Here is a 16,133-nt window from a genome sequence, read left to right on the forward strand (position 1 = left end):
AGATATTATCGTAGTGGTGTTTACCCATTTGTCTTTAACTGTTTTGATTGGTTCTTCTAATGCATCAACACAAGATTGTGGTTCCTTCTTTGTCAGATCATTTGTAAGCTAGTGAAAATTTTCGACATCTGGACACAGTTCGCAAGTTTAGATGTACTCGGTTGTTTCATCTATTGTGTATTTGATGATTTTGGTTGTTGTTGCAGCTGGTGTACGTTTGTCTTCCTTGATACTTTTAATGTTTGAGGTTCCAATCGGTAAGACACTGGGTCGTGTAGTGGCTGCACAAGGAATCGGCAGATATTCTTCTATACATGCGATTGATGGGTTTTTTTTATTAATAAAAAAAATTATATAGTGCTTATCATTGTTTTTATTCAGTTGAATCATTTATGAATTTATATACCGGTTTGAATAATTTTCGTAGGTATCAATTTTCGTGGATTTTCTAAAAATCAGTTTCAAGCATACGTAAATTCGTAGCCGATGACCTATCAATACAAAATTTTGGTTGAAATTGAACTTAAAAAAACATTTAATTTTCGTGGATCAACTTTACAACGAAATCCACGAAAATTGGTATTCAACGAATATTGATAAAACTACAGTATGGTTCTTAAATAAACACGGTAAACAAGAGCCAAAGTAATGACATTTCATTTATGTTTTAGAAAAGGGAGCCAAATAGTCAGGGAACAAAGTCATTTGATAATGCCTAGTGGCGTATTTTTAAAAGATTTAAAAATATGTACCTGGAATCGAAGAAAAGTCACGCTTAGTAGAGGCAGCGTCTACGCCGGTTGGGAACAACGAATCGACTAGCAAGATTCGCAATGTGCCTCGCAAAGGTCCGGATACATCTCCCTGCTGAACTTCGAGAAATGTTTAGCGAATCTCCAACTAGAAGATGCATTGCACCGGTGGCGAAATAACGTAAACCAAAAAGAAATTGTAGGAGGGGTGGCAATGGCTGATTTCGATTTGTGGCATGGGAGGAGTCCAACGATACAAATGATCGTAAGTGGCCGAAACCGGTAACGCTTGAAGACCTCGTCTTCGTCTTAATCTTCTAGAGGATTTGAACGGTCATTAAACAGTCTCGGACGTCGATCTGTTTTGCTGTTGAAGCAACCTTTGATGATATTGTCGTCTGTGAGCAGCCATGTTTGTTTGTGTTTGAGTATGACTCAGAGGATGCTACGAAGCATACTTTAAAAATCTTCAGTATGTACTTTGTTGGAGTCTGAGTATGAGTTTAATAGAGTTTTATAACCTCAACATTGGAGTACGAGTATGATTTTGGAGTACGGAGTACGAATTGGAGTTTGTACTCATAAACGTTCATAACCTCTGGGCCAGGTAACAAATCAATATAATCGCGAAAGAGAATATTTTACAGAAATGAACCTAACCCGCTTTTTCAACCAATCAACAGTAGTAAATATTCTATGAAGTTAAGTATTTATGGTCCCCTTTTACGACCACATGACATTAAGATTGAAAGACAAATATGACGTAACAAAGTATCGAGAGATTTTTTTTTAGGAAATGTACAGATTTTTATAAACAATGTTTTATAGAGTTTCATTTTTCTGTCCGACATCGCCATTAATTCTTAAATCGCGTCTTAATCCGGCTACAAATGTATTCGGCGGATATGGAGTTCAATTTCATAGATAAAACTTTGCATCTAAAAGTTCAAAGCTGCGTTCGGAAGGGCTCAAATATATTGGTAAATATTACAGCTATCCAGGTAGGTCTTGGATATAGTGTTCCTGAACTTGCCCAGTCAGTGCAGAAACATACGGCCCAGTTATTTGATCGTCGTACACAGGTAATGCAAATCTAGCATTACTGACGACCTTCTCGGACTTGAAAATTTGTTGAGTGGGAATATCTGAAAGACTTCCTAACACCGGTGAATCAAAGACATAAAATATTTAACGATTTCGACATATAAAGTAAAATTGCTCATTTATTTAGAGAAAGCGTTATTGAAAATTTCGATTAATTTTTTGGGGGGTAATCTGAGTAAATTCAGGTGACCTATTGCTATCCGTTTTCGTCGTCCATCGTGCGTTAACAATTTAACATTTATAACTTCTTCTTGAAAACTTCAAGTCCAATCTTTTCCATTTTTTACTTGAGACATATCCATGGTAAGAGGATTCTTAATAGTGAAATTCATGGCTCTACCACCCACGGGGCACCACAGATGGGGCCAAATATGCAAAAAAGGCCAAATTTTATAAAAAAAATCTTATCTACTCCCACACATGTCAGGAAAAACCTGGTTCCATGGTTATGATATCCATGAAGCCCTATACCAAAATTGTGAAATTCTTGGTCTGGGGTGGGGCCTATATGGCCATATGGTTAAAATGTATCCAGTCTTAGAAAATCTTCTTCGCTACTCCCATATAGATTTGTTAAAAGCCAAATTGCATTATTATGATGTCCATGAAGCCCTCGACCAAAATTATGAAATTCATGGTCCCTGGGCCAGGGGTTAAGGCTCAAGGGTGGTGCTAATATGGCCATATAGGTAAATGTATTGAATCTTAGAAAATCTTCTTTTCTACTCCCATAAATATATATATATTTTTTTTTTCCAATAAATATATTTGTTATAAAAACTAAATGCATGAATATAATTTCCATGAAATCCCCAATCAAAATTGTGAAAATCATGGTCCCTGTGTAAGGCTCTAAGGTATGGCCATAAAGTTAAATGTTTTGGATCTCAGTTAAACTTCTTCTCTACTTCCATTTATAAATGTAAAAAACTAAATGCATTATTATGATGTCCATAAAGCCCTCAACCAAAATTGTGAAGTATTCATGACCCCTATGTCAGGCTCTAGGGTAAGGCCAATATGGCCATATAGTAAAAATGTTTTAAATCTTAGAAATTCTTTATTCTACAAATGTGGGCAAAAACACTGATTACATGGTTATGATGTCCACTATCTCCTCTACCAAAATTGTGAAAATAATAGCCCTTGGTCAGGGGTTCAGGACAAGGGGGGGGGGGGGGGTTATTCTGTTGATGCATACTCTGTTTAAAATCTTCTTCTCTATTCTCACACATCTATATGAAAAACTGACTTCATAATTGTGTTTACCGGGAAGTCTTTATTTTTTTTTTTTATTTCATGTCCTCTTCAGTGTGGGTTTGGACTCTAGGACAGGAACAAAATGGATATATTAGTGTTAATGCATATAATGTATTCTCTTGATAACTTTATCATCTGCCAGTTCCTATTGTGGCGTGAGTGTTTGGGGTTTTATAATTATTTTAAAAGAAATTCTCGGTTAAAAATATCACAATTACCTGTAATTTGTGAGTTGTTTGCATAATGATAATATAAACATAAATTTATCATATTTATGTACATCGCAGTGATTGTCATCAAAATAATGTTAGTTCAATGACTACTTAAGACGCGTGAAAGTCTACACCAAAACTTCTTCATTCTGGGTACTTTCAAAGTTCATGCAAATAAATGTCATTAAATGTTACAAAAATCGTCCGTATTTCTATTTCACGCGTTCGTTGATAACCTGGGTTGGAGCAATTTACGCCTTTTTTAAAATTAGCGGATTATACAGCGTAAATTGCCCAAACCCAGCTTATACTCGTTAAACTTGGGTAGACATTGAGTTCATTTCTAAAATAATTACAGCGCAAATAATTATAAATAATTGTACGACATTATAACATCAAAGTAAGATGGACAAAGCTTTATTAGTGTATCTTGTACAATCTTGATCAATAAATTGACCGTTAGATAAGATAGTATTCTCTTAATAACTGATAATTTCCATACGTTTTATCCTGTAAAACACATTTATAAATTAGGTGTGAATGTATTTCCATATCACTTGTATTCCATTTTGTGCCCAGTGATTCTCTGCACTTACATCAGAAAATGCAGGGAACGACAATAGCTTTCTAATCCACTGTTCTTCAGCCTTTTTTAGACATGGTTACAAAGCACCTGATTGACTCTTTCTCTCCACATGCCCTCCCTCACCATGTTGATAATATGGGGTCCCACCTTGCTAGCAGTGTAATGCAAGCCTGTGTATGACGGGCGGAACAGTTTAGGACCATGCAGATTTCCTGTAGTGTGGTCCCCATTATTGAGTTGTCCATAAGTGCAACCCACAGTGCGATGTTTGGTTTTGCTGTCTTAGCCCCACGGGTCTCTGACTCTGTCTCCTCGTATAGTTCGGTGCTCTCCGAGTGGAAGTTGCAGTATATACATTTTAGGGTCTCTTTCCAGCAGACGCCCTTCTGTTTTTCTCCTTTGAAAGTTAAATTGTAGGTTTGTTGGGCAGTTTGGGCTCTGCAGCTGGTGCATATGGTATGCTGCATTGAAGATATCGCACGTTTTTCCAGCATGAAGCAGTCTATGTTTCTTTTCCAGTCAGTAGTAAGGGGGACAGTACACAGTCAGTATACAGTCACGATGACGTCATGGGGTTTTCCAGACCCCGCCCACATAGGTCATAATTGAGGTCACAGTCAAGGGGTGAGTACACAGTCAATGTGGGTGGTTGAGATCATAGTCAAGGGGTAACAGTTACACCCACAATGTTACACCCACAATGTAATTGAGGTCATAGTCAAGGGGTGAGTACACAGTCAAGGGTGAGTACACAGTCACCGACGTCACAGAAAATATCAATAAATACCGCATACATTTTACTCGTGTTGTTATAAAAAATGGAAACTCAGGAAAAGCAATACAAATGGAAAATTTTAGCCTGGAACGCTTTAAGAAGAAAGGAGAGAAAATGGACATTACTTCAAAAATTGAAAACATGTGCACTTAACAGTGAAACCCAGAACCCCAACTACACCAATGCCTCACAATCGAGAGGGCAGTACACAGTCATTGGGGCAGTACACAGTCAAGTGGGAGTATACAGTCATAGACCCACGTGATTAAATCTTATATAAACTTTATCGATTTGAAAGATATTCACCAGTCCTGAGCAAGTCTCAGAGAGGATACAAGTTTATTTTCTTTCTTGCGAGATTCTTGCTGCTGCGAACAGATATGGAGAATAAACATCAAAACCTTATTAAAGCAAACTACTCCACATTGGTGAAGAAGATGATGGCGATTCGAGTAGCAGAACATCTGTACGCATCAAACATACTAACAGATGAAATGAGACAACAGATAGAAGCCGAGAAAACTAGTTATGACCAAAACAGAAAACTGATTAGTATCATTTTACGCCGAGGATCGAGGGCTTTTATGGGTCTCAGAGTGGCATTAATGAAAGCCAATCAAGCTGATTTATCGAGACTTTTAATGAACAATGACGATGACACGAAGTTTGAATACGGAAAAAAATTAGCCATGGCAAGATCGTTGGTCATCCCTACCAAAGAAATACGGGATTCCAGAAACGAATCAAAGAAAGCTACACACCAACAGTCTCAGGAGCCAAGATGTAGGATAGGTCTGGACGACTTGAATGACCTGTTTCTCACCGTCATGTCTTTCAAGGGAACGCTTTATGTTCACATCCGTCATCTCACAGAATCTCGCGGTCGTCTCATTGCCACCAAGAAAGGAGTTACCTTTGCTTTGGCTCGTTGGTTAAAATTTGAATCCCTTTTACCAGATATCCAAGACTTCATAGACAACGTTGGAAGAGAGGATGGAGAGGTACAGTGGCATATTGGCGGTGGCGTGTTTGTTTCGTTGTCATCAGGTTACCCTACAGTGGATATAAGGCACTTTTGGAAGCCCGACGATGCCCCAGAACCCATACCGACAAAGAAAGGAGTCACATTGAACAGAAACAAATTAGCCAGACTTAGAGATGCTCTCAACGAGATACATGAATGTGTTCCAGAACTACAAGATACCGAACTCTGCATGTTTAGCGATTCTCATCAGAATCAGATTGGGATGTTAAACTGTACCGAATGTACCCCGTTCGGTTACGGTGACCAAGACAATAGGTCCATGGAATGCAACGTGGGTGATTTACAGGACACCGAATCAATTGAGAGTGATCTTGATTGACATTATGGTCATGCATACTGAATCCAAAATAATTAATGAAAGAATAATTGTATATATCAGTTCATGTATTTTTTCATTCTTACAGAAAATTAAAAAAATGAACAAGTTGTCTGTTTTATTGTTTGTTACTTGAATATAAAAGATGTGAATAGAGAACTTAGATTATCAGTGTATCTCAGTATGTCAAACTACACGGATTACTTAAAGGAACTCTATTACACTCCCGGTAAACCGGAAGCATTTGCAGGTCCCGAAAAGTTGTATCAAGCCGTTAAACAAGAAGGTAAATACAAGATTGGCAGGCGGAGAATTAGACAATTTTTAAACAACGAAGACCCTTATAGTCTTTATAAGCCAATTCGTAAGACATTCCCGCGCTCTAAAGTGATAGTGAACACAATCGACTCAATGTGGGATGGTGACTTAGCTGACGTCAGTAATATCTCGTCCCACAACGACGGCTACAAATTCTTATTAGTGTTAATTGATATATTTAGTCGATATTTATTTATAATCCCCTTAAGAAATAAACATCATCAAAACATTATCGATGGTCTAAAATCAGTTTTTCAAACTGAACGAAAACCACACACTCTTAGAACAGACAAAGGTAGCGAATTCAAAAATCGTTGGGTAAAGACATATCTGAAAAAAGAAGGAATTAACGTCATATACACGCAAAATGAGACCAAAGCAAACTATGCCGAGAGAGTGATCCGTACTATGAAGAACCTTATGTATCGCTATTTCATGAAAAACAGAACTTACCGATTTGTGAATGTGTTACAAGACTTGGTGGAAAGCTACAACAACAGACCTCACAGATCGTTGGGTGGTAATGCTGATGAAATAAGACTCGATGCTTATCTCTCGGGAAGAAAAACAAAATCAGACCCGCTAAAAATGAATCTGCTTAAGTCAAAGAAAACAACGAAAAAAAGGGTAAAACCATTTTTCAAGTTAAAAGTTGGAGATACTGTCAGAATATCACAGCTTAAGCACCCTTTTCAAAGAGATTACCAACAGAAATGGACCGAAGAATTTTTCAAAGTGAGTAAAAGATACAAAAGGGTAAAATACCTGTATACAAAGTAAAAGATTGGGCAGACGATCCTATAGAAGGTACCTTCTACGAATCTGAGCTTCAAAAAGTTGTCAAGTCTGAGGATGTTACCTATAGAGTGGAAAAAATACTGAAAAGGAGGGGTCGTGGAAAAACCAAAGAAGTGTTTGTAAATGGGAAGGGTGGCCGAGGAAATTCAATTCATGGATTCTACAAACTCTCTGGAAAAACAATAAAATGCCCCTTTTTCTGCAAAAATCTGTTCATTCAAAATGAGCGTTCGGATGGTGTTGACGTCTACAGACAGCTCTGATTATTTTGACAATAAACCAAATAGCTATCGAGTTCAATTGAATAAACAGATTCAATTCGACGGATATTGGACTGTTGCTTTGACAGAATTTTCCTCAGAGAGTTGGATTACGTCCGAGAAGAAGAAATCCGAGTTGTTTGTGTGCTGTGATATTTGTGAAGAAACTCTTATTGGTGCAAAAGAAGCACCCCTCCTAAGACGCATATACCTGGGGCAGAAACCAGGTAATATTACTTACACACTACCGTATTACATTCCAGTAAAAATCGGGCAATTGCAGCAGATTGGCATATATATAACAGACAGAGACGGGAACTAAGTGTCATTCTTAGACGGACCGGTGACCGTAACACTTCATTTTAAGAAGTTTCCTTACGTTCTGTGACCATGAATAGTCAGACTTACGTCAGTGATCCCAGAAAATGGGAAGCTTTTTACAAGAACATGGCAGAGAAAAAATTTTAACCCTTATAGATAACTACCTAAACAAATTGGGAGAGGCGTGAAAAGTTACAAGTCTTACGTCATTCCGTTGAGACCTCACTCACAATTAAAACCAGTACAACAAACCAGCACTGAAATGACCCCCGTAGCTGCCGTGGAGGAAAGAGCCAAAGTCGAACATGCCAAGGATGTTAAAGAGGGCGCCCCATTCGTCAAGGTGCATGGAAGTATAAAACGGCCACATTCACAATCTTCTGCCATTCCTTCAAAGAAATCGAAGCTAACAACACCTCAAAATCCAAGGAAGAGAAAAAAGTCATCTAAACCTGTAAAACGACGAAAAGCGTCAGGAGAGACAAAGCAGAATCTGTTAAGAAACATCGAGTTGTACCAGGCAAGAAAGCACAATCAAGAACCAAAAAACAGTTTAAAATTGACAGTTACAGAAGTATCTTTAAACAATAGAAATGGCATTTTTAAGCAGTGATAATAAAGACATAGCTCAACCCATGGAACTGTCTCTTTTTGCGTCTCCAAACAATCAGGTAGCGGTCGAAAAAGTGTATTTTACAGAAGCAAGACCGATTTCTAGCATAGGAGTGTCAGATACACCCATTGAAATCGTAGTATCTGGTTCGGGAGCAGAATACGTCGATTTAAAGAGAAGTAAATTGTACGTAAAAGCCCGAATTTTGAAAGCAGATGGAACGGCTCTGACCAGTGATGAAAAAACAGGCATTGTTAATTTGCCCCTTCAGAGTATGTTCTCCCAGATGGATGTCTATTTAAACAACAAACTAGTTTCTTTCAATACGAACAACTATCCGTGGAAGGCTTATTTCAAGACAATTTTGTTCAGTGGGAAAGATGAACTCAATTCACAGAAACAATCAGAATTGTTCTTTAAAGGAGAGGAAAATCTCGGTGATGCCAATGCATACAATGGAGGGAATACTGGACTGGTCCTGCGATATGGATACACACAGCAAAGTGCAGTCTTTGAGCTAGAGGGAAACCTGATGGAGGACATATTTGATATAGATAAATATCTGATAAACGGGGTAGACATTTACATCAAACTTTTTAGATCCAGTGCCCCGTTTTTCATCATGTCTGCTGAATCTTCACCGGCTTACAAATTAGAGTTGCTGGACGTCGTGTACAAAGTGGCCAAGGTGCGAGTAGATCCCGGTGTTCTGTTGAACCACAGTAAACAGATAGAAGCAACCTCTGTGAAGTATACCATTATGCGAAATGAATTGAAAATGAATACTATTCCTAAAGGATCCACAGAGTTTTACTGGGACAACATTTTTCCTCAGGCGGTCCCTGATCGCATCGTGGTAGCTTTGGTGGACCAGAAAGCCGTCAATGGGGATTACACGGCCAATCCTTTTAATTTTGAGCATATGGGGTTAACTGACGTTGGGGTATACATCAACGGGGAAAGCGTACCCGGTAGACCGCTGAAAACAGACTTTTCAACGGGACTGTATTCATCAGCTTACACCCGTTTGTTTAAAGCCTCTGGAAAATGGAACAATGACGCTGGACTAATAATCACTCGTGATGATTTTGGACACGGATATTCGCTATTTGTTTTTACCATAGATCCTTGTGGATTTGGAGAAGAGTATTTAAACCTGATTCGTCGGGGAAACACCAGATTTGAGCTGAAATTCAAACAAGCAACAACTAAAGCTACTAACGCCATTGTGTTTGCTACCTTTTCATCTCTACTGGAAGTCGACAAATCACGTGACATCAACTACATTCAGCCATGAATTCAACACAGCTGCTGAACATGGTGAAAATGGACCCCTGCTTAAGACGCTACGTAAAAGAGGTATTTGCTAGTAATACATTACCTCAAATCGTTACACATTATCCAAGTGCCTTCATCGTCAATACACAACCTTTACCTATGCCTAGAGAACATTGGGTGTCAATAATCATACGCAGCCCATCCCAAGCAGAGTTTTTTGACAGCCTTGGAAAATCACCAGCTGATTACAATCACGATATCCAAAACTTTTTGAAGAAAAACAGTGTAGAAATGCAACTTCAGCCTCGTAATTCCGACTTGTGTGGACTTTACGTTTTGGTATTTTTGATTGCAAGATTGTGTTTTAAGAACTCATTAAATCAAGTGTATGCTTTATTTTCAAAAGACATTCAATCTAATGATGTTTTTGTAAAACGTTTAATACATGAGTATTTTGTGTATCATTAAAATAATCATAAAAACATAAATACAGGAGTTATTTTTTTAAGCGACCATTGAATAAGAATGTTAGTATATATGTCCAAGAAACACTACGCTGAGCGTCAGTGTGAGGAAACTTGGCTACTGAGAAACATGGAAACAGAGAGCGTGAATGATTGGTGGAATACTCAATCCTTACTTCCGTTTTCGACACCAACTACCATTCTGATATGTGGTAGCACTCAAAGCGGTAAAACGCATTTTACGAAAAAACTTTTACAAAACGCCAATGGCATGTTTGCAATGCCTGTTGAAAGAATAATATATGCTTATTCTGAACATCAACCCATGTTCGAGGAAATGGAGAAGACAATACCAAACTTTTCATTACATCAAGGGTTGCCTACGAAAGAAGACATAGAACAGTACACAGAGGGTGTAAATCACACTATAGTGGTGTTGGATGATCTCATGTTACAAGTTGCGAGTTGCGCAATCTCAAGATTGTGTGCATTTGTTCACGTTGACATCTCATCATAGAAACGTGACCACCGTGATGCTGTCCCAGAACCTATATCCTCCAGGAAAATACGCGAGGACTATTTCCCTGAATTGTCTTAATGTCATTTTATTTAAGAATTACCGTGATTCTCGACAGATCATTACCTTTGGATCTCAGATCTTACCAGGACAAGTTTCGTTTTTCAAAGCAGACTATGAATCCGCGACTCGACCTAATTTCGGTTACTTACATGTTTGCCTGGAACCTACACAAAATAGAGAGTACCAGTTAAGAACTCACATTTTCCCTGGTGAAGAGATGATTATTTACCAACCGATATAAATACGCACGAATCGATGTATTCATCTCATTATTTAAAAATGAAGCCAACGGTGAAGAAACAGGTGGCTTTCTTAAATTTTCTCATCAGTGCAGACAGTGCCCAGCAAAAAGTAATTGTTAAAGCCTTGACCAGTGAACAATACGATGTACTTGGGGAAATAGCACTTAACATTTACACCGGAACTTATCCCCTGACGAAAAAGTATATAAATCAACTGAAACCTTACGAATCATACATTCGATCCTTCGGATCCAGAGAAGTCAGCAACAAGGCGAAACGTCGCATGCTATTGAAAAACATATCTTTAGTGCCCCTTCTTCTTAAACCTATTGTTAAACATCTAAAAGGGCAATGGCGAAGGAAATGATACTCGTACCAAAAGTGAAATATGAACATTTACTTCAAAAATTGGAACCTGTTGATACTTCATCACGAGAAAACGATCATCAAGTTCTAGGCAAACTCCAGAAAATCAAGTACAATCAGACAGTAACTTAATAAAAAAAAAACTAATTTGTTACAAGCTGCAACAGGTTATGTCACCAAGAAGAAGATGAAGGTTGGGAAACCTCCTGGAATTTCCAATAGTCGCCGGAAGAAGAAACTTGTTCCCTGGCTTACTTATTGACAATGTAATAACAACAAATACTAGTGTCTTGATCATTTTATTTGTGTGTGTATTCAATAAAACATTGACATATAAAACATTCTGGTTTTTCTTACATTCAGAATCCAAATGGCAACGTGTCTAAATTAGGAAGAATTCGCCGTTTGGTATAAACCGTTCTATAATTTTTAGTTTCAACCCTGTTTAGCAATTTTCTCTTTCTACTGTCTCGAGATATTTTACAAGGGTTGACAATTTCGATTTGTCGGTCATGTGAGGTACAGATCATCGACTTAATAGCATGGAAATTGATAAGTTTTGAGTTTGCCCAGTTCAGTGTAAAACCCCTAACTTTACATTCCTCTTTACCTGACAATGTACGGTAAGCGTAATTTTTAGGACCCCCCGAAACGAATTCGACAATGTACCCGTCTTCCGGGGAGATTTCATTGGTCAATTCTCCAAGGTAATTACCTATGGGGAGATAATTCAAGTCGTCCGACCTTTTTGTCTTGAAGATGACACTGTCTGTATCGAAATAGAGTACTTTCTCGTTTAATTTGTCGAGAACCCCATATAATTTCAGCCGAGCCCACATGGTCGTAAACGAGGCCAAGAAAATGTTGGTTTTGTTGTCAAATGACGCAAATAAGGGGTTGTTACTCCATTCTAATTGAAGTATGTTCGTCGAAACAATGTGAAAATTGTGAGGCACTTTAGTGGGATCTGAGAGCATTTGAAAAAAATTTTCGGCTTCTGATTCGTGAAAGAAAACAGACTGTTGCATGCCCAACCTCTGACCAAATTTCCCCCAAAAACTATTCAAGCAAAGTTTTGCAAAACATCGCAAACCGGGATTTTTTTTAATTTTATCATACTCTAATTGGATGCCCTCTTTTTCTTTGTATTCCCCAATGTATTTTCTTTTGCCCTCTTCCGTATCGCATCCTACCGGAAATCCAGAAGCCTCTTGTTTAATTTTTAAAAACATGTTCACATATTGAGCGAACAATCCCCCCCTCACACGACTCGACATCGTATTTGGAAGACTCTGCAAAATGATAAACTTCATAGATTTTTAAGATTTTGTATCCTTTGGACGTTGCCATTTGAATTTCGGGAGTACACCACGTGCCCGTGATAGCTGTTTTTTCTAAAGAACATGTACATTCGCTTTGATTTTCACTGTCCGCACATGTGCGACACAGTGGAAACTTTAATTTTCCATTCGAATTGTATGGAAGCACAGGATGATAAAGTTGTCTAGGGGGCAGAATTTTTATTTTAGCAAGTCCAAAATATTGCGACAAACCCTGAAAATCGTCCGTGATGATGGTCGGATGGCCAACGGGATAGCGACAGTATTTGTTGGTCCAGGGATAAAGACTGGTAAAATCGTAATACTGTATGGTTTCGTCTTCTGAGGCTTTGTAATGTAGTTTAATGGCATTGGTTCTGCCACCAAAAAAACTGTCACGTGGGTCGAGTCTGTCTTGAAGATCTAGGGTAGATACGAATTGTTGCAATGCTGCATTCTTCTCCAATTGAAATTTAAATTGATGCTCCCATACAATGACCAATTTGTATCCAAGCGCTTTCAGTTCCTTTTCTCTGTTTATTGTCATATCGTACAATTCTTTCATGGTCTGATTGGTAGATGGGTGTTCGATGGTATTCCTATCGTCCGGGAAACAGGTGGGACAACCGTTGAACACACAACCTGTACCAAAATAAAAACAATATAAATCCTCAACTCATCCGTAATTAAGTTCAGGTACGCCGCCGCCGCCCCCCCCCCCCTCCAGTTTAGGGGGAAGGGGCATGTGTTAGATAACAAGCTCTTACCGTAGATTTCATAAATGGTTCCCTTGCCGGTAGGAGTCTTGGCAAATCCGTCACATCTATAATTGGTCCCCGGCACCTGATATTCACCTCCATTGAGAGCGTGGGAAATGGCAATAGAGTTACCCCGCTGACGACTTTTTTCCATCAACCATTCCAGCCATTGGATAGAAATCTTGCTGTAATTGTCACGTTTCGTGTATCCCTGAGATGGTACGACTGCTATGGGGCTCTTGAAATGTCGTTTTCCTATCTGTACACTCTCGTCCTCACGTAAATCGACGAGAGACGTCCAAGAATCATCGAGGCGGATCCCTTCTAAATTGTTCTGAATAAAAATGTCGTACAAGTCGAATTTCCCATCTTTAGTAATTTCTATTTGTTTTTTTCCTTTCAAAAAGAGAGTCTTGAATATCCCCATGCAGACACTGGCAATGGTGACATAATCAAAGGGGTCGACTCCAATCGAGCTCGTTGTCTTGACGGTTCCGTTCGCTAAGACTGTGCTTTCCTTGATAGTTGTCACATTGATCATCAAATTTCTAAATTCTAAACATCCCCGCCGCAATATATCCACATCTGACCGACAGTATTGCAACATTTCTTCTCGAAAGTTAAAGGTTTCGTCTCGTTTCGTTGCATGCCATTCTGCAAGCTTTTTCCGATCCCCGGCCGACATGAAGTCGTATCCGTAATACTTTAATCCTGGATACGGTCCCACGTAGTTTTGGTTGGCTTTGGTATTAAACAAATGGGGAAAGTATCCCTTGCAGAGTTCCTGCAGACCGAAAACATCGGGTATTTTGGCTAGCTTCATGGGTAGGAAATTGAGGGAATCCACAAAAGTCAAATTTAATTTCTGGGCAATGTGCATATACATGATTTTTGAACCATTTTAAATAATATTGCTAGGTCGAATGGAGTGACGATCGATGAGCACTTCTAAAACGGGATATAAATCGAAACTTTTTGCATTATGAGCAATTAAGATTGAATCTTTACAGTGTTTGCTGGTGACAAAGTAACAAAAGCGTTCGGCAGCATCATCACCCGAAAACACAACTTCTCTTTTTCCACACGTATCGGGACAGGGAGGGTTCACGTATTCACCTTCATAGGTTCTGGAACATTTAAAACATCGTGTTCCACAGCAACTACAGGTGGCATCGTCCACTAGTTCCTCTTTTTCGCACATGTGACAGGAGGTCTGTAGCACAGCAAAGTTGACTTTATGCTGTTGTAGACCGCAGGACGGATCGCGACAATTCTTACAGAGTCTACAGTCTAGGCATTGGCGTTGTTTTTTGACACATTGCTCACATCTGATACGAGACGGTCGATATCCTTGCTCACACTGAAAGATGTCATCTTGACGCGTCTCAAAATCGTAGAAAATAAATTTCTTGTTTCTCTTTTCTAAATTAGACCCATATGCTTTTTGAAAACAATGATGTTCTCCAATTTGATACTCCAGACAGTTAGGGCACTGCCATTCTTGACAAACGTGTAAGTCTGGAGAGCGTTTGCAGCATTGTAGAACGACCCTGCATTTTTTACATTGATGAAACAAATCACAGGGAGGGGGGTAACTCTGTTTTTTGACGACTCTTTGTTTTCTATGTCTTTCAAAACATGCCTTTGAGCGACAGATCCGTCCACAAGTTCGACAACCGATTTGAAACTCCGTTTCTGGGCAGTGGTCATGCAAACAAATTTCACACGAGGTGGCACACGTGTGTTTGGATTTATCTTTGTAAGGTTTTAAACAAGTATGGCAAAAATACGAGATCTTAAAAAATCCCTGTATACTGGCAATCCCATGCCAGTGGTCCTCTGTCACCCTGACGAATTTGTTCCCTACTCTAGAGGACACAACGTTAATACAAACATCAAGTAAGGCTTCCAACGGTTCGATATCGTTCAAACCTAAGTATCTGTCATTGGGCACGCCAGCTCTTGCACATAGCCACATTGCCAATTCGGTTTGCTTTTTTTTTCTCTGTGTTTTTAAGATATTGTCATAGTAAGACTGAGTAACAGTGTGATGTTTGATGACATGGTCCAGCATAGTTCCGGAATCTTCCCTGACTAAATCGTTCCACATATCAGAATCTACTTTCTTGCATGTTTTTAAAAAACAGAGACCAATGGAAATGGCCATACATAGATTGTTATCATTCTCAACATGAAAAAGTGATCTCTTTCTCTGCAAGCTATTTTTGGGACCGAATAGAGACGTGATAGGTAATTTTCTAGGGTTACCTGGAGGGGTACAACGATCGGATTGTTTAAACTTGGATGACTCAGTACCACCCTTCCAAGATCAGCATCGTGACCCCTGGCCGCCGACAACAGGTCGTCGAACATCTCGTGCAAATTAGTTGGTATATCTAACAATTTATCTCCCCTCCACTGATCATTGAACTTGACCTTGAAGGTCGTGTCACGGGCTAGATTTTTCTTGAAGGTCCTGGTATCTCTCTTCCATATATAGTAAGGTTTTGTTAATGTGTTCTTAGAATCGGAACTTTCCCCACCGCCCCCCACCTGCCTACTTGTAGAAGGTTGATTGCCATCATTGAGAGAATGACACTTTTTTTTAGGAGGAGACTCAATATCAGAGAGAACCTCCTGACATAAATTGTCAATGTGCTTATCCCATTGGAGTTCCCTTAATCGGTTCTCGACCTCGGCATCACCGACTAAACCATTAGCTGTTGCAAATAACTGCACGGTGTCCGGATCCTCCAATGTGTCAAG

General features: G+C 39.0%; 1 protein-coding gene across 1 annotated transcript; it reads left to right on the forward strand.

The window, feature by feature from the left end:
• The first annotated feature begins 5,032 nt into the window (after window positions 1–5,032).
• Window positions 5,033–6,053, forward strand: LOC136273567 (uncharacterized). Its single transcript, XM_066078236.1, has one exon. It carries the CDS (start codon window positions 5,070–5,072, stop codon window positions 6,051–6,053), a length of 984 nt encoding a protein of 327 aa, XP_065934308.1. The 5' UTR covers window positions 5,033–5,069.
• The last annotated feature ends 10,080 nt before the right edge of the window (window positions 6,054–16,133 follow it).

Source organism: Magallana gigas, chromosome 1 (assembly GCF_963853765.1).
Source record: "Magallana gigas chromosome 1, xbMagGiga1.1, whole genome shotgun sequence".
In the NCBI taxonomy this organism is placed as follows: domain Eukaryota; kingdom Metazoa; phylum Mollusca; class Bivalvia; order Ostreida; family Ostreidae; genus Magallana; species Magallana gigas.